The 18831-nt window shown below is 43.2% G+C and overlaps 1 protein-coding gene and 1 long non-coding RNA gene across 6 annotated transcripts in view; one reads left to right on the top strand and one right to left on the bottom strand.

Annotated features, from left to right (window-relative positions):
• The window catches only part of PRTFDC1 (phosphoribosyl transferase domain containing 1), a 108936-nt gene that overhangs the window by 45597 nt on the left and 44508 nt on the right, over positions 1-18831 (top strand). Inside the window, exon 4 of one of the 5 annotated variants that reach the window (XM_074001248.1) lies at positions 5534-6288. The exons of 3 other annotated variants lie outside the window; for them this stretch is intronic. In XM_074001248.1, coding sequence (XP_073857349.1) covers positions 5534-5569 — 36 coding nt within the window. In that variant the 3' untranslated portion in view covers positions 5570-6288. Of the gene's footprint in view, positions 1-4918; positions 5088-5533; positions 6289-18831 lie in introns of those variants that run through there. One more of the 5 variants, XM_074001250.1, reaches the window with a different exon arrangement.
• On the bottom strand, positions 10015-17704 carry LOC141407659 (uncharacterized). The gene is made up of 2 exons (XR_012417539.1): positions 16541-17704; positions 10015-12094 (listed from the first exon to the last, which is right to left on the bottom strand). It is a non-coding gene; the product is annotated as an uncharacterized lncRNA (long non-coding RNA).

Genomic DNA, 18831 nt, shown 5'->3' with positions numbered 1-18831 from the left:
TGTTTTAATCTGAAAAGCCATGTATAGTAACTATTTTTGTAAATTGTATTGAATTTTAATTGCCTCAAGTTCAGCTTTTATTTAATGAAATCCAATGGTGGTTCATTTTATTAAGTATCTTTTATAGTGTAATAAATGGACTTGCATTATTTTGTAGGCTTGTATTTTTGTATACTAGATTTTATTAAAGCTAGATGGATCTATAATTACATATTCCTGAAGGGAGACGAATGCTTGCTCTTATACTGACAGCCTAAAATTCTAGGTTTTTAGTGATTCACTCACACTCAACATTGATTATGATTTTTACTAAGATCATATGCTGTATTTTCGTGTTCATTATCTTAATTGACCAGCAGCAATTTGAAGTAAGTCTCCTTACCTCCATTATACATGAAATGAGACAAAAATCTATCAGTTGTTAGATGACTTACTTGTGGTCAGCCAGCTTTTACAACGAGAATTCAATCTTAGGTTTCTTGATTTTCAATGCAATATTCTTTCCTCAACCAAAGCTGCCTTCTTCCCCTAGTTCTTAAAACATGTGTAAGCTGTCAAGATTCTGATTGTCCTTCATTTGCTGAATCTTCAGCTTCCACCATTGTTCAGATTATTGGAAAAATTTATTTATTTTTATTTTTATTTTTTTGAGATGGAGGCTCACTCTGTCACCCAGGCTGGAGTGCGGTGGCACGATCACGGCTCACTGCAACTTCTGCCTCCTGGGTGCAAGCGATTCTCCTGCCTCAGCCTCCCGAGAAGCCGGGGTTACAGGCATGTACCACCATGCCTGGCTATTTGTGTGTGTGTGTATTTTTAATAGAGACAGGGTTTCCTTATGTTGGCCAGGCTTGTCTGGAACTCCCAACCTCAAGCGATCCACCCGCCTTGGCCTCCCAAAGTGCTGGGATTACAGGCATGAGCCAACGTGCCTGGCCAAAATTTATGTATTTTGTTGGAATGTGTAAGGTCAGGTTATGGGCATTGAGAAAGACCCCATGCCTCTAGATTAGACCCCCACCTAATTACTGAGGTGCTAAGGGCATCATGAAATTTCAGTCAGAGGTGAGATAAAGCTAAATGGCATTTCTCAATGTGGAGGATAAAATCTGGAATGAGAACATTTGAAATCTAAACTTATTGCCAGGTATAGCATATTCGCCTTTACCTATTGGAAGAAGGGGATTTATTTTTCTATACAAAGCTATACAAATTAAAAATATATATGCAATATTTTAAAATTCATCCATTCAGCTAGCATTTGCTGATATTCTCTGCATCAGTGATTCTGCTAGATCCTGTGAATTAGGGGGACAAAAAAAGCTATATACAATTCTCATCCTTAAAAAGATCCATAGCCTAGTAAAGGAAGCTGACTTGCAAACAACTAAATGAAAGCTGGACCATGAGATAAGGGGTAATGGATATTTTTATAATAAAAAGATAGCTTATAGCCACATATGTATTAAAAGTTCTACAATCTCTCTTTCTTATCTTTGAGGTAGATAGTCCCCTTTTTTTTGAGATGAAAGTCTCACTGTGGCACCCAGGCTGGAGTGCAATGACACTATCATGACTCACTGCATCGTCGAATTGCTATACTCAGGCAATACTCCTACCTCAGCCTCCCAAGTAACTGGGACTATATGCACACACCACCATGCCTGGGTGTTTTTTGGCTTTTTGTTGAGGTGGGAGCCTTACTGTGTTGCCCAGCAAGGTTTTGAGCTCCTGGCCTCCATCAATCTCCCAAAGTGCTAGGATTGCTGGTGTGAGCCACTGCACCTGGCCTGAGGTAGTTATTCTTATCTCTACTTAATATAGAAGGTAACGGAGGCTCAGAAAGGTTGGATGCCTTGTTTAGAGCTGATCTTCCTAAGGATGAGACTTTACATTTAGAACGACTGACCTCCATCCTGCATTCTCACCCAGCCAGAGGTCTTCTGGTTTTCTTGAGGTGGCTGGAATCAAAAGGGCTATTTGGAAAAGGGGGATGTGAGGGCTATCTGGCTGTGACATCAGTCACCCCATTGATCGCTAGGGTTGATCTGGTTGATCTGACTAGATACGCGGGTGTCCCCTTCCTCCCTCACTGCTCCATGTGTGTCCCTCCCAAAGCTGTGTGCGCAGTTGAAGAGGACAACCATCCAGGATAAATGAGGACTGGCCTTCGGTCAAAGGTATACAAGTAGCTATGCTCCCCTGCAAGAATCTCCAAATACGCTCTCAAGCAAAAGGGGTTACCTCCAAGTGCTCATTCCCTGTTTCCACACCCGGTTTCAGTTACCAGGATCAGAGCAGAATTGGGTCTGAGATCCAGTGAGATGTATAGTAGCACCTGGACCGTTCTAGGGCTGTCTTCAGGCCCTGGCTGTGCCCACAGTCTTCAGGAAGAAACTGGACCCTTTGTCTGCTGGATGATATATTTCTTCTTGCTTGAGGTTGTGAAAAATGTCAAAATATGTAAAGGAACATTGCTGGATAAAAATATTGCCTTGAAATTCAATATGGTAGTCTTCTAGTTCTTTGTTCTGTTAAAGACAGAGGGCACAGCATGCTCAATTCAATGCAACACAACAAAAATGTATCCGCTGCAATGGTGGGGATACGAGAGTATGATGTAGCCCCAGGCCCTGGGGGAGTATGGTGTGGATCTCGCAGTACTCAGTGAAACTTACTATAAAAGGCCCTATTCAACATTCATTTTAAATGTCTTGGACCATATCCTAGAAAGCAGTGTTGCCCTCAAGTAAAATTTTCCCACATTTTAATGTTCCAAACACTTGGTTGCTAGAAAACTCTATAAAGAAATTTTACTGAAAATCAAACTCTTAGAACAAAGGTCATGCCATTTTGTTGCCTAGCCCTAGAATGAAATAGTCTTTTATTCTGTGTTCTCTATTTATATGAGTTAGAATACTTCACTTTGAAATGAACTTGATTGTAGTTTTAAAATAAAAAGGGACAGAAAGTAAAAGAAAGAAAACAATTATTCCAATTTTTTTATTCTAACAATAAATGTCTAACACATTACATCTGAAAGAATATAACTTCAATAGTGTTAGTGAAGCTACCCAGGATATTCAGAACTCAAATGAAGTGTAAAAATGCCAAAAACGATTATTTATTTTTTTGAGACAGAATCTCGCTCTGTCGCCCAGGTCGGAATGCAGTGGTGTGATCTCAGCTTACTGCAACCTCCATCTCCCGGGTTCAAGCGATTCTCCCACCTCAGCCTCCCGAGTAACGGGGACTAGAGGCGTGCACCACCACACCCAGCTAATTTTTATATTTTTTAGTAGAGACGGGGTTTCACCATGTTGACCATGCTGGTCTCAAACTCTTGACCTCAAGTGATCCACCCGCCTCAGCCTCCCAAAGTGCTGGGATTACAGGCATGAGCCACCACACCCAGCCTAAGGTGAATACTTTTATTCTACAGAAATTCTAACTCATACAAGTCACTGTTAGTCCTCATTTCCTGAGTAATTTTCCATCTTTATTTCATTTTTTTTTTTAGAGACAGGGTCTAGCTCTGTTGCCCAGGTTAGAGTGCAGTGTCTGACTCCTGGGCTCAAGCGAATCTCTAGCCACAGCTTCCTAAAGTGCTACGATTACAGGTGTAAGCCGCCGCACCTGGCCCCATTTTTCTACTTATCTATGCTATTCCATTTTTCTGTAACATATTCATATGACTTTTATAGTCAGGAAAGTAAAACGTAAGTTGCTTTATATGCTAAATGTATATAATGATATGCCTATATTCCAAACATATAAGGAAAGATGAACTAATAGTAAAACCAAGAACAGTGCCACAGCCTCCTGACAGCTTGTCCGTTTCTCTCCTCTTTGGCCCTGTGCCTTTTAGAACCAAAGATTGTGATGCTCAAATGGGAGCAGGTAGCTCAGAGCCCTCAAGCCAGCTCTCAAGAGCAGCTGAGGAAAACCTACACATGGGCTTGGTGGCTACAGTTGCTCCCGTGAAATGAGGTCTCGTAGCAATCTCCTTTTTATTTCCTTGATAAGTAAAAACGTTCTAGTTAACTGGCCCCTTAGCAGAAATGCCATAGATATCAAACAATTAAAGAGTTTTTTGTGTGATCTACATTCTGTCCATGTTTCAAGGGAGAGCTCTTTGTTCCACACGGTAAGACACATCCATTCGTTCATTCATACAAGTCATTTGTTCATGTATCAGCATACTCCCTCTGTGTCTGGGACTGTGTGTGTGTATGCATGTGTGTATGATGTAAGCATTCAAGCGACACCATGTTTTTGTAATTCTTACTATTTATTCATATTCAATATATCAGAGTCCTCATAAGCTGGGTGGTCCAGGTGTGTCTTTACCTCAGGGAGTAGCTGGCACTTGCAGTATGATCAGAACCGTAGTGAAGCACAAGCACAAAGCATGGGGGCAGAGGCAGAGGCTTTTTTAGCTGAGTTAGGAACGTGGAGTGGGGCTTTCTATGCAGCCAAGAGGAGATGGGGAGTCAGAGAAAGCAATGAGAAAGCGTTGAGAAAGCAATGTCTATAATTGCCCGAGATTACAGGAAGAAGCCTGATCTCGGATGGATGGAGCACGCCATGCATGGGAGGTGACAGGAGCAGATCTACAAAGATGAGCCTGGACATCCTGTCATTTACAACATGGATGGCACTGGAGGACACTCTGTGAAGTGAAACAGGCCAGGCACAGAAAGACAAGCTGTGCATGTTCTCACTTATTGGTGGGAGCTAAAAATTAAAGCAATTGAACTCATGGAGATAGAGAGTAGAAGGATGGATACCAAAGGCTGGAAAAGGGAGGGGTGAGAGGAGGGAGTGGGGATTGCAAATTGGTACAAAAAAATAATTAGAAAGAATGAAGCCTCAGAATATTATTTAATAAGTAACCAATAACTACTAATTCCTCTAGGTGATTAAATAGACAACTGATGGAATACAGTTGATAAAAGGAAGAAGAGACTTGTGGTTTCCAGCTTGGGCATTTGATGGATAACGTGCCATCACGGAGATAAGGAACAGAAGAGAAAGAAACCATCCAGCAGGAAAGATAAAGATGACAGACAAGACACTTTTTAAAATATTTCTTGACCAGGCACGTTGGCTCACCCCTGTAATCCCAACACTTTGGGAGGCCGAGGCAGGTGGATCACAAGATCAGGAGATTGAGACCATCCTGGCCAACATGGCGAAACCCTGTCTCTACTAAAAATACAAAAATTAGTTGGGTGTGGAGGCGTGTGCCTGTAATCCCAGCTACTTGAGAGGCTGAGGCAGGGGAATTGCTTGAACCAGGGAGTCGGAGGTTGCAGTGAGCCAAGATCACGTCACTGCACTCCAGCCTGGCAACAGAGTAAGACTCTGTCTAAAAAAAAAAATTCTTGAGACAGGGTTTCACTATGTTGCCCAGGCTGGAGGGCAGTGGAATGGTCAGTCCTCCCACCTCTGACTCCTAAGTAGCTGGGACTACAGGTACACGCCACTGTGCCTGGCTAATTTTTTTCTTTTTTTTTTTTTTTGCTTGTAGACACAAAAGGTCTTCACATTGCCCAGGCTGGTTTAAACTCCTGCGCTCAAGTGATCCGCCCGCCTCAGCCTCCCAAAGTGCTGGGATTACAGGCATGTGACACCACACCTGGCTAGCATAGACTTTTGTACATAACGACTTCGAAGGAGCCGTGGCACACCCATGTGAGACTTCCAGCAGACCATTAGGAAGATGAACCTTGGTACTGTACAGATGTCTCGATAAGAGATAAAAGTAAAACAAGGAGTCATTGGCGTAAGGTGGAAATTGACACTATGGAAGGGATTGACTAGGGAATATGAAATGGGGTTGAAGGTGGAGGATAGGATTTGGGATGAAATCACAGGAGGTGGCAGGCTGATGAAGAGGGGCACATGGACAGGATCAGTAGCATAGTTAAAGGAACACGTAAGAGTGGTCTTTCTAAACCGTGGCTTAGTCTTTTCTCCAGGATTGTTAGAGATCCCTAGAAGTTCAGATGTATTCTTAAGGTGTTTCTAGAAGAGAAGGCTCTGGAACCTTAAGTCAGGGAGTAGGGGGATTCAAGAGGTGTCATAGAAGGTGACAAGTTCACAGGGCTGAAGTGTCCCCAGCCTTCCATGTAGCTGACTTGCCTGCCTCCCTGACATGCTGTCCCAAAGACCAGCACACCTACCTCGAAGACTTGCAGGAGCCCTTTGTTACTGATGGAAATGCATGATTGCCCAGAATGTCTTTGAGGGGGGACAGCTCAATAAAGATATATGTTAATGTGACCTGTTCCTCACAAGTGGGTCATTCCCACAGGCTAGCTTTTGATAGCTTCATAATGATAATATTTGCAAGTCTGAGATTCTGTGTGTGTGTGTGTGCGTGCATAACATTTTAGGTGAAAGAGAATCTTAGTGGTATAAATGTGCAGCCCACTGAGGGCAGGTACTGAAACAACTCCTTTTGTTCCCATCAGATAAACTTCATCCACACGTGCTACCTCTGTTAAATTTTAGTGCTTTACAGTTTAGTTAGCCCAAAGAAAGACTAAAATTTTCAGTTTAAAACATAGAAAGAATAGAACAAGGCCAAGAAGGAATAAAGTGATACTTTGTTTCCTCAGTGACCCTCTTCAAATACAGTTCTTAGAACTCCAGCTAGATGCAGTGGCTCACAGCTGTAACCACAGCCCTTTGCGAGGCTGAGGCAGGAGAATCACTTGAGCCCAGGAGTTTGAGACCAGCCTGGGAGAGTCAGCAAGACCCAGCCCTATAAGTAATAATAACAATAATAATAATAAAAGTAATAAATTAGCCAGGTGTGTGGTTGTGTTCGCTTGTAGTCCCAGCTACTTGGGAGGCTGAAGAGAAGATCGCTGGAGCCCAGGAGGTCAAGGCAGCAGTGAGCTGAGATCGCACCACTGCACTCCAGCCTAGATGACAGAGCAAGACCCTGTCTCAAAAAAAAAAAAAAATACAACTTCATCCTGAGAAGGAGTGGAAGCACAGAATGAAGAGAATATCAAACCAGGAAGACCAGCTCCTACTCCTGGCTCTGCCCAAGGCAGCTGTGAGACCTCTCTAGACTTCAGTACTCTCCTAGGACTTCTTTTTCCATAAATAGTGTAGGATGATTATATTAAAATAGAAGCTTCTTAGGAACTAGGGCTGTGCCTACTCATTTCTTCCTATACTTGGCACCTTTTAAAAACTTTGAATTGAAGTGCAACATACATTCAGAAAAGTGCCCACATCATGAGTGTTCAGCTTAATGAATTTTCCACCAGGTGAACCACCTTGTGTATAATCATTACCAGTTAACAGCAAATAGAACATTACCAATCGTTGGCTTTATTTGTCTTCACTTTATAGGAGATGCCCAATAAATAATTTACTTAGTAAATGCACCTTAGTAAAAGGTGCAAACATGTTTTCTCACAACAATCCCTATATTTTCTTTTTTCTTTACTTTTTTTTTTTGAGACGCAGTTTCACTCTTGTCACCCAGGCTAGAGTGCAATGCCACGATCTCAGCTCACTGCAACCTCCGCCTCCCAGGTTCAAGCGATTCTCCTGAGTAGCCTCTTGAGTAGCTGGGATTACAGGTACCTGGCAGCACATCCAGCTACTTTTTTGTATCTTTAGTAGAGATGGTGTTTCACTATGTTGGCCAGGCTAGTCTCGAACTCCTGACCTCAGGTGATCTACCTGCCTTGGCCTCCCAAAGTGCTGAGATTACAGGCATGAGCCACCGCACCTGGCCCCTATATTTTCTTAGTAAATTCACGGGAGAAAACGTGAGCCAAATAATCTAACTCAGTCTTTCACGACCTTCTTAAAATCAGCAGATATTTGACAAAAGAATAAATGAATAAATATCCAAACCAATAATTATGTCAGAGTACCAAGGCAATGAGGAAGAAGGAAATCTAACTGTAATCTTGTTAGACGCCATTTTGTTTACTTTCCTTCTTGTTACCTTGTCACTGGGTGGCGAGAAAAGACAGTTCTCTGAATTTGTCATTCTCTTTGCTCTAAGTTTGAAGAAAAATAGAAAAGTCAATTTTCTCTGGAGTACCTAGAAAATTCGCCTTTCCTAAGATAGTTTGCATTGCAATGGAATTTATGAGGAGGAGATTCAAGTCTTGGTTCTGATGTGACCCACCAAACCACCAGGTGTTGGACGGAAGTTGACTGGGTCTTTCCTTTGTAAAAGGCGTGAACTAGATATTTCCTAGAATTCATTCCTGCTCAAGGTTCCAATGACATGCACTTTTTCAAGATGACCGGCTGTACTGAAGGGTGCAGTCTGTGACCCTGGAGCAGATAAAAATAAACTAGGGCCCCGTAATAGTGAGTCATTGGCATCCATCCACAGCTCTATGAGTTGGCCAGTCAAACTAACCAGGCAGAGATTAATGCCTAACTAGAATGTGGATTGCTGCTTTGCAAAAGAACAGTTTAAAGATTAAGAAGGAGAAAAGAAGAATTCCTGGGCAATCACGTCCTTCCTCCATCCAGCTATGATGGCAGCTTTGATGAGTAATCCATTGATTGCTATGAGCCATCAGCTTCCCTCTTTCCCTCCCTTTGCTGCAGCAGTTTTCACTGCCAGTAACCACTACAGCTGTGCAGGGATTGTCACCAGGACACACCCCTCCACTCTGCTCCCCGCCACCTCCTAACAACCAACCATGCCTTAGATAAAGGGTGCAGGAATTGCAGCAAGGGGCTTTGGCCCTTGTGGGTGGATACCTGCGTCAGTCACCGTGCCTTTAGAACATCTGTGTTTTTGGAGTTGGCTGTTCGTGCGTGTTCTGGAAGAAAAATTCATCACAAATGCAGAGTGAGCCAATACAATGATAAGAGATTCTCTGTGTGACTAATATAAAAACATGTGAAAGATAAGAAATGAAGTCGCCTTGTTTCAGCCTCTATTTATTTATTTACTTACTTACTTTCCTACTTATTTGAGACTGGGTCTCTCTTTGTCACCCAGGATGGAGTGCAGTAACGAAATCACAGCTCACTGCAGCCTCCTTCTCCCAAGCTCAAGAGATCCTCTCACCTCAGCCTCCTGAGTAGCTGGGACTACAGGCATGTACTGCTATGCCTGGCCAATTTTCTTTTTTTTTTTTAACTTTCTGTAGAGACAGAGTCTTGCTATGTTGCCCAGGCTGGTCTCACACTGCTGGACTCGCAATTCTCTCACCTTGGCCTCCCAAAGTGCTGGGATTAGAGTCCTGTTTCAGCCTTTAAAATAAAAAAATATTTTAGGGTGTGTTAGTAAGTGAGGCGGTGGTGGTCATTTCTCTTTAAATGAGACTTTCCATCTATAACTTCTATTTTTATTACACTCTCTCAGGCCTGCTGGGTTCCTTCACCCTTAATTGCTGACATTCTGCCAACAAAGAAACATCCACTTAGTTTCTTTCTTACATAGTTGCAGGTTCCTTTTTTCTTACTGACTTGATGTTACCCTGCTCAGCCATTCAAAAAACAAGAAATAAGAGCATGATCTGGCCAGGTGAGAAACAGAGGAATTATAATTGTGACCTTGTGCTACACATACATACAGGAACCAAGACACAATTTTCTGTTAGATTTGTAATGATGGCTGAAGCATATGATTCTGAAAAATTCGAGAAAACTAGGCACATTTCCAGTGCTAGAATATGACTTCTGGGTTGTACTTACTTTGTACTTTGATAGTTTCAGGTTCCATATTCAGACCACAAATTTCAAAATCTAACTGCAAACACCTGTTAGTGACAAGTTACCACAAAACAATCTCCTTTCTTAGGGACATGCCTGGGAAACAGAACTCTTCCTTTTTAAGTACAAGCTTTATGCATAGATTTTTATTTATATAAAATGTTCGGCCCGAGTCTTTGTAAACAGTACTTACCCAGGTTATTTATTTTTAAATTCTAAATATAAACATGTATAAAATTTAGGAACTAAAATTTCCAAACTAACTGGCTTGCAAACAATATTATATAGATTTGTTGATTTGGTTTGTAGAATGTTTTTTATTCAACGAATTTTTTCATTCAGTGAATCACTTTGATGAGAATATTTAAAAGAATGAAGAATTGTGTATCAAAAAGATCACATTTTTTAGCAAGTTATTCTTTCACAAAATTATTCCACACATTTCTTCTCCCTCTGTTTCCACTCAAGATTCTAGAAGGATCTGAGGTGTTGTCTTCCTGTTAATAAGTCAGAGTAAGAGGATAACTCTATGAAGCTGCAAAAGTTGATGGGAAAAATTCAGATGCAAAAGTTCTAAGTTACATAAGGCTAAAATATCAGCCACAGAGCTTCCGAGTTTCTGGCTTGTTAGTTTCTCTGCCTCTTTGAGCCTAGACATGGAACAGTGTGTAAACTACACACCCAGAGCTAAGCCACTGGGAATCAAGACCAAGGCAATGTTCTGTTTCTCACATCTGCTCAGTATTGGCTTAGGTTTTCTCAAGAATTTATATTCGGGAGGAAATTCTGTAGGGGCGAAGTTACTTAAGTTCTCCTAATCCAACAGTGTGGGAAATAGTATCAAATAAATAAGTAGGCCACTTTTCAAAAGGGAGAGGTTACATCAATAAATTAGGAGAACTGTGGAATTCTGCCCATTGATGCAATACTTTTTTTTAAAATTGATTTTTAAACTGTCACCAGCTAGCAGTCTCCACATATCTACCACTTTCTTCATAAATAAAATTTGTGAGTTCTATAAAATTTGTGAGTTCTTTTCCAATCCATTTTCCACCCATACCCTAAATCCCCCAATACCAGTAGATGGGAGTCCACAGATACCCATGTCTGTGAAATAAAGAAATCCACAAAAGCAGCATTATTGTTCAACTCGGAATACTTCCCGCAACATTGTTGGCTGTTCTCTAACTGAATTAGAGCATTTCATTGTTGTGGGAACATGTTTAAAATGACCATCATTCATCATCGTCATCTGTCTCAATTATCCTGAAAACTTGGATTTTTAAAGAGCAATGTTGTATTTTTTCTTTGTCTCTAAAGTATATGGTTCAGATGTCAGATGTGGCATCTCTGATGATAGCATGGTAGAGTCCATTTTCTGGTTAAAAATCAGTACGTTCTAGAAATGCTCTGCTTGATTTCCATATAATGGGTGAATTGTTGTTTCCCCAAATCAATTCCTACCCCCTAAGTTTTGTGGAGGATGCGGTTGTTGGTCAGTGGTGGCAGGTCGTTCTGCTTGGTCCCACTCAAACAGTATAGCCGGGAATAGCCATACACAGCTCCAAGCATATAACCTCAATCCAGTTGATCTCAGAGCATTTCCCAACCACACAATCACAAAGGAATGCCTTCACATGCAGTAAAATAAGACAAAGTTGTGCTTTAACCTCACAAGAAGAAGAGGTCCAACTGTAGTAGAAAGCAAGCATTGACCAATAATATTATCAGCTGAAGTTGTGGGAGACACAAACTGGGGGGTGGCTCCCTGGTTCCAGCAATTTCCTCAGTCGCCCCAACTGCAGTATTCTATTCACTCCACTGCTCTTACAGGGGATCCACACGGCCCCTTGGTCACAGCACTTGATGGAAGGGTAGGTATTTTAGTCCGTTTGGGCTGCTGTAACAAAGTGCCATAGACTGGTTGACTTATAAACAATAAAAATTTATTTCTCACAGTTCTGGAGGCTGGAAGTCCAGGGTTAAGGTGCTGGCGTGGCTGGGCTCTGGTGAGGGGTTCCAGTTTGCATGTGGCCGGCATCTTGTATCCAGAAAGATGAACATTCTGGGAACTCTTTTATAAGGAAATTAATCCCATGACTTAATTACCTACCCGAGGCCCCCCTCCTTCTAGCATCACATTGGGGGTTAGGATTTTAACATGTGAATTTGGGGGAGACATAAACATTCAGTTCGTAGCAATATCTCATACACGGTAGGCTGATCCTTATGGTTCACGTATACTTGACCACAATGACTGGTCCAGGGGTAGATGTGTCATCCAAGCCAGACCAATCAAGTCTTTCTTGGAATTTTTCACACTGGAGTTTGGAGGGCAAAATCCTTTCCTCTTGGGTGATGAGGCAAGAATGTGAGCCTAAAGATGGAGGGAGAAGCAGAGACAAGAAGGAGAAAAAGAGAGGGAGACCCGAAGTCATCTGGGTTCCTGGTACTATTATAGATTGCCACTGTCACTTGAACTGCCTTCCTAAGCCTGCTGGTCCAACTCTTCATTCCTTTCTTTTTTCTTTCTTTTTTTTTTTGAGACAGGGTCTCGTTCTGTCAGCCAGGCTGGAGTGCAGTAGCATGATCATGGCTCTCTACAGCCTCAACCTCCCAGGCTCAGCTGATTCTCCCATCTCAGCGTCCCAAGTAGCTGACACTCCAGGTGCATGCCACCAGGCCCGGCTAATTTTTGTTTTTGTAGAGACGGAATTTCCCCATGTTGCCCAGGCTGGTCTCAAACTCTGGTTTTAAGAGAACTGCCTACCTCAGTCTCCCAGAGTGCTGAGATTACAGGTGTGAACCACTGTGCACAGCCTCGGCTCTTCTTTTCAATCACCTTTCTGTTTAAATTAGTTCAAATGGAGTTCCTGTCACTTGTAGTTGAGAAAATCCTGAATTGGACACTTATCAAAAAAAAGTACTTTACAAGGTCACTGTTAATGGCTGGTAAGCATCCTGTGATACGCGTATCTTTACATACTTTTCAAGTATTCTTCTATTATAGGACACTTCGATTGTTTAAAGACTCCCTGCACCATAATCAATGCTGTGATAAACATCCTTATTCAAAAAATATTGTGCACATCTCTGATTGTTCCATTAGACTTGCTCCTAAGACCACATGCACTTTGAAAGCTTTTGAGACCTTATAACCAAATTTCCCTGCCAGACAGTTGCATTTAATGTATATATCCCACAGTCACTCACGAAAGAAAGTCTCTATTTCTTCACGTTGTTACCACATATTAGATATTATCACTACATTTCTTTAACATGTTTCTCGATGTTATAGGCCAAAAGTGCTACCTCATTGTGTTTTTAGTTTGCGCTTCTTGGGAAAAATGGTCATTCTTACAAAGAAGCCCTGGATTTCCATCAAGTTGTGGAGTGTCACCCTGAGGACACTTGTATCACCCCCCTGAAGGCCTCAATGGCTGACTCACTCTATCAAAACGCTAACAGGGCTTCCTGCCATCAAAGGGTTTTGCCAAAACATCACATTGCCTCATTTTTTATCCTAAATACCAACAACCTTCTTCATTCTGCGAGGAGGGGAAGAGAGGCCATCAGTGAACACCCTAAAAGAGGACAGCAGGTAGTAGGAGTACCTTTTTAGTTTGTTTGGTGTTTGTTAAGTTTAGACTTGGTAACTAGAAAAGGGATAGGAATGCCTTTTAACTGACTCCAAGGAGGGGACTTCTATTGGTTCAGAATGCTCTCCATTTGGGGGTTGTTTATTTATTTATTTGTTTGTTTGTTTTTGAAACAGAGTCTTGCTCTGTCAGGCTGGAGTGTAGTGGCTTCATCATTACTCACTGCAGCCTCAAACTCCTGGGCTCAAGCGATCCTCCCACCTCAGCCTCCTGAATGGCAGGGACTACAGGCACATGCCACCATGCCCAGCAAATTTTTGTATTATTTGTGGAGATGGTTTTTTGCCATGTTTCCCAGGCTAGTCTTGAACTCCTGGACTTCAGCAATTCTCCCACCTCAGTCTTGTGAGTAGCTGGGACCACAGATTTGCACCACCACACTTAATTTTTAAATTGTTTGTAGAAACAGGGTCTTGCTATGTTGTCCAGGCTGGTCTTAAACTCCTGGCCTTAAGGGATCCTCCCTCCTTGGCCTCCCAAAGTTCTAGGATTACAGGTGTGAGGTACATTCCGGCCTTTTCAATGTTTTAGAAGAACGCGCTGAGTAGTATGCCCTTTTGTTTGGTATTGGAAAGACCTTGAATTTCAGAGGACATTTCAGGATTTTTCCAGAGTGTTTAGTGCTTGACCACCCAGTGCTCCTCACAACAGACCGAATGACATACTTTCTGTCTTTCCTCTGAAGTGCCTCCAAATAAGATGCATTTGCGTTCATCTTTTTCTCCCTTTCCATTAAGAAAAGACTAAATCTAGCATCGCACTGTCAGCAGTTGAGCTAGTGAACTCTGGGATTCTTATGAGGAGGCCCAGTGAAGAAATGGCCTTTCTTCCTAATTAAAGACTTGGGGAAGCATCCTCTAGAAGAGCAGTCCCCAACCATTTTGTCACCAGAGACCAGTTTTGTGTAAGACAGGTTTTGCATGGACTGGTGAAGAGCGGGGAGATGGTTTCGAGATGAAACTGTTCCACCTCAGATCATCGGGCATTAGTTAGATTCGCATAAGGAGCGCGCAACCTAGATCCCTCGCATGCGCAGTTCGTCATAGGTTTGTGATGCTATGAGACTCTCATGCCGCCGCCGATCTGACCGGAGGCGGAGCTCAGGCAGTAATGCTCCCTCTCCTGCCACTCAACTCCTGCTGTGTGGCCCTGTTCCCAAAAACCACAGACCAGGACCAATCCACAGCCTGGGGTTTGGGGACCCCCGCTGTAGAACACCTGCTGTTGACTTCTGTGCCCCAGTTTCCCAGGACCAAAAGCCCCTCTCTGTACATGTGTGGTGGGAGCACCGTGTGGCTACAGAGCTAGCTGAGGCCAGAGATGTTTCACTGTGTCAGTGCAGTGAAAGAAAGAAGGAGGAGGAACTAGTTTTATTTTTAGATTAAATATGCATTGACATAACTTCCAGGTGTCTGAAAATTATTATGTGAAAACATTTTTATACAGAAAGGTCTGTACTCATATCCTTATTATTGTTGTAATGGCTTAAAAGTTGCATTAAGGGATATCTTTTTTTTTTTTTGAGACGGAGTCTTGCTCTGTCACCCAGGCTGTAGTGCAGTGGTGCCATCTCGACTCACTGAAAGCTCTGCCTCCCAGGCTCACGCCCTTCTCCTACCTCAGCCTCCCGAGTAGCTGGGACTACAGGTGCTCGCCACCACGCCCGGCTAATTTTTTGTATTTTTAGTAGAGATGGGGTTTCATCGTGTTAGTCAGGATGGTCTCAATCTCCTGACCCTGTGATACACCCGTCTCGGCCTCCCAAAGTGCTGGGATTACAGGCGTGAGCCAACACGCCCAGCCCTGATTTCCATTTTTTAATCAGTCTCCATCTCTATATATATGGATAGAGAATGTGTGTATGCATGTATATGTATTTACAGAGGGGGGTGTGTGTGTGTGTGTGTGTGTGTGTGTGTGTGTGTGTGTGTGTGTGTATATATATATATCCACCCCAGCTCTTGCCCTCCTAGCTTTTTAGGTTTTCTTTCACTTCTATTCCAGCGCTGTTCCTTTTCCCTAAGCTCACACCAGGCCCTTCATGCACCACCCCCCACATTCTCTGACTAAGGCGTAAAAAATTACTAATAAGAAAGTGGAGGCTGGGCATGGTGGCTCACACCTGTAATCCCAGCACTTTGGGAGGCCAGGGCGGGCGGATCACCTGAGGTCACGAGTTCGAGACCAGCCTGACCAACATGGAGAAACCCAGTCTCTACTAAAAATACAAAATTATCCAGGTATGGTGGTGCATGCCTGTAACCTCAACTACTTAGGAGGCTGAGGCAGGAGAATCTCTTGAACCCAGGAGGCAGAGGTTGTGGTGAGCCAAGATCATGCCATTGCACTCCAGCCTGGGCAACAAGAGCGACTCCATCTCAAAGCAAAAAAAAAAAAGAAAGTGGAGATTTCCAGAAGAAGGAAAAATCCTACTCAGATATAGAAATAGGATGTTTTGCAGGATATAGCTTTCTAATTTAAACCTGGTATAAAGCACAACTTCCCCAGACCTCAGTTTTCAGTTTATAGCAAGACAAGGATTGCCTTTTCTCTAAGGTGGCATCCAGTTTTGTGATCTTAGGAGACATTGACTGGTATGACATAGGCAAACCCCTCTCTGCTTCAAACCTGTCTGGGAAGCCAAGCCCAGGGCTTTCTTTCATGAACCACTAGGCATCTCTGTCTCTGTTTCTGAGCTTAACCTGGTTTCCCTCTATCTCACCACCCACGGATGGGGCCAGACAGTGGTGTGTGTCACCACCACTTCCTGATGCCCACTCTGAGCCAGGCTGCATTGGGGCTCCAAAGGGTTAATTTGCCCAAGGCATACACAATCCACAGGAGCGGAGCCTGGATTTGAACCCATATTGTCAAACTCCAAAGCCACGATCTTAACCACTATCCTGTGCTGTCTCCCAGGAGGAGGGTGGTTTTCAAACTTTTTCTCAGCACTGAAACATTTTAAGTGATGTCTTCCATAAAACCTCAAAAATGGAGCTGCCCTGGGGATCGCAGGGCAGGATCCTGGTTGTGGGCCACTTTGCCTCATCCACAAACCTAGACTGGCTCCCAGGTGCCTTCACAGAACTCTGAGCTGCATGAAGTGGGAAAAAAAAACCATTCTCCTCCCCTGACTACACATGACTGTGACAGACAAAACCCACCTTGCCTGTCCGGAGCCTCCTGGTGATGGTCAGCAGTCAGCATCCACAGAGGCCGAAGCCCAAAAGCATGACTCACAGCTCATGCAGCACTTCCCACGGCCAAAGCGCCAGCAGCACGGTCTTCTTTTTTTTCTTTTTTCTTTTTTTTTTGAGATGGAGTCTAGCTCTGTCGCCAGTCTGGAGTTCAGCGGCGCGATCTCGGCTCACTGCAACCTTCGGCTCCCAGGTTCAAGTGATTCTCCTGCCTCAGCCTCCCAAGTAGCTGGGATTACAGGCACACGCCACCACGCCCAGCTGATTTTTGTGTTTTTTAGTAGAGACAGGGTTTCACCTTGTTGGCCAGGCTGGTCTCCATCTGCTGACCTGGTGATCCCCCCACCTCGGCTTCCCAAGGTGCTGGGATTACAAGCGTGAGCCACCGCGCCCGGCCAACACGGTCCTATTTTCATACTTCCTTTGAGGACCACAGTAATGTTATCAGGAGATAAGCAGTTTCTGCACCTCCTCTGCCTTGACCCAAGCACATTCCAATAGAAGTGATAAGGTGACAACCTGTGGGCACCCATGTTAAGCACTGCTACCGCCAGCATTGCCAAGTTCATTTGTATCGATTTGTGTCATTTCCCTGAAGTTCAACATAATGGTCAAACAGGAGGGCTCTGCTATGGGGCAAGCCTAGGTTCACATTCAGGCTCTGCCAATTACTGAGCGAGCTTGGATCAACTAATTAAGATTCCATTTTCTCATCTAGAAAATGAGATCAAGTAAGTACAACCCTGTACAGTATCCATCACTATAAAGGTTAGACTAGCTATTATTATTACTCTTATAAGCTAATGAAACATATTCTTCTAGTTACAAGAAAATGAAGAAGCAGGACACAGTGGCCCATGCCTGCAGTTCTAGCACTTTGGGAGGCTGAGGCAGGAGGATCACTCGAGGCCAGGAGTTTGAGACCAGCCTGGGCAACCTATTGAGACACTGTCGCTACAAAAAAAAAAAAAAAAACAAAAAAAAACTAACTGGTTGTGGTGGCACTCGCCAGTACTCTCAGCTACTTGGGAGGCCTAAATGGAAGGATTGCTTGAGAGCAGGAGCTGAAGGGTGCAGTGAGCTATGATTGTATCGGCGCACTCCTGCCCGGGCAACAGAGCAAGACCCTGAAGGAAGGGGAGGGGAGGGGAGGGGAGGGAGGGGAGGGGAGGGGGGGAGGGAGAAAAGGAGAAAGAAAGAAAGAAGGGAAAGAGAAAGAAGAGAAACAAAGAAAGAGAAAGAAGAGAAGGAAAGAAAAGGAAAGAAAGGAAAGGAAAGAAAAGGAAGGAAAGGAAGGGTAGGAAGGAAAGGAAGGAAGGAAAGAAAGGAAGAAAAGAAAAAGATAAAAGAATCAGTGTTTTCAAAAACTTTATGACTATACATGCCTATCTAATTATTAAGAGATGGACTCATGAAAACTTTTTAAGTTTGGATACCTTCCTTTTAAATTGTGTTTGAATTTCGAGTGAGTTTTCATTCTCAAATATATAACATTATGTAACATAGGATGTGCTACTTCTATTTTTCTTTCGGTCAGGTGTGCTATTACAAAGACGGATACTATATGATCAGAATTGGGGTGGATTGTCTTATCTATGGATAGCTAGATCCCAGGGTTTTAAGAGAACTTAGAAACTCCTCCCCATACTCCTCAGCCAAATACAAACTGGAGTGATAAAAATCAAACATTTTATGTGGCAGGTTTGAAAATCATTCATGCATCCTTAATATGTACCCATGCTTGCCAGTGGTACCAAAATTGGCTTTTAGGTCTTTAATGCCCCAGAAATAAGAATCTAAAATGCCAGTTTTCTACTGAAGAATACTGACTTCATTGCCACTTGCCTTGTGAAATACCCCAGTCTCTTTCTACTTGTGGACCAGTGGATTTATGATACACACAATTTGTTACTAAATTTGAATTGTTGAATTAGGAGTGCTTGAGAAATATGTGACCACAGACCAGGACTGTGTCACCTACTTGGCCTCAGTGTCATTTTTCCATAAGAATAATGAAAAGGGCCAGGCACGGTGGCTCAAGCCTGTAATCCCAGCATTTTGGGACACCGAGGCAGGCGGATCATGAGGTCAGGAGATCGAGACCATCCTGGCTAACACGGTGAAACCCCATCTCTACTAAAAATACAAAAAAAAAAAAAAATTAGCTGGGCATGGTGGCGGGCGCCTGTAGTCCCAGCTACTGGGGAGGCTGAGGCAGGAGAATGGCGTGAACCCGGGAGGCGGAGCTTGCAGTGAGC

This window comes from Macaca fascicularis, chromosome 9 (assembly GCF_037993035.2).
Source record: "Macaca fascicularis isolate 582-1 chromosome 9, T2T-MFA8v1.1".
NCBI classification, from domain to species: Eukaryota; Metazoa; Chordata; class Mammalia; order Primates; family Cercopithecidae; genus Macaca; species Macaca fascicularis.
Note: the sequence above shows the minus strand (reverse complement) of the source record. Positions and strands in the feature narration are given on the sequence as shown.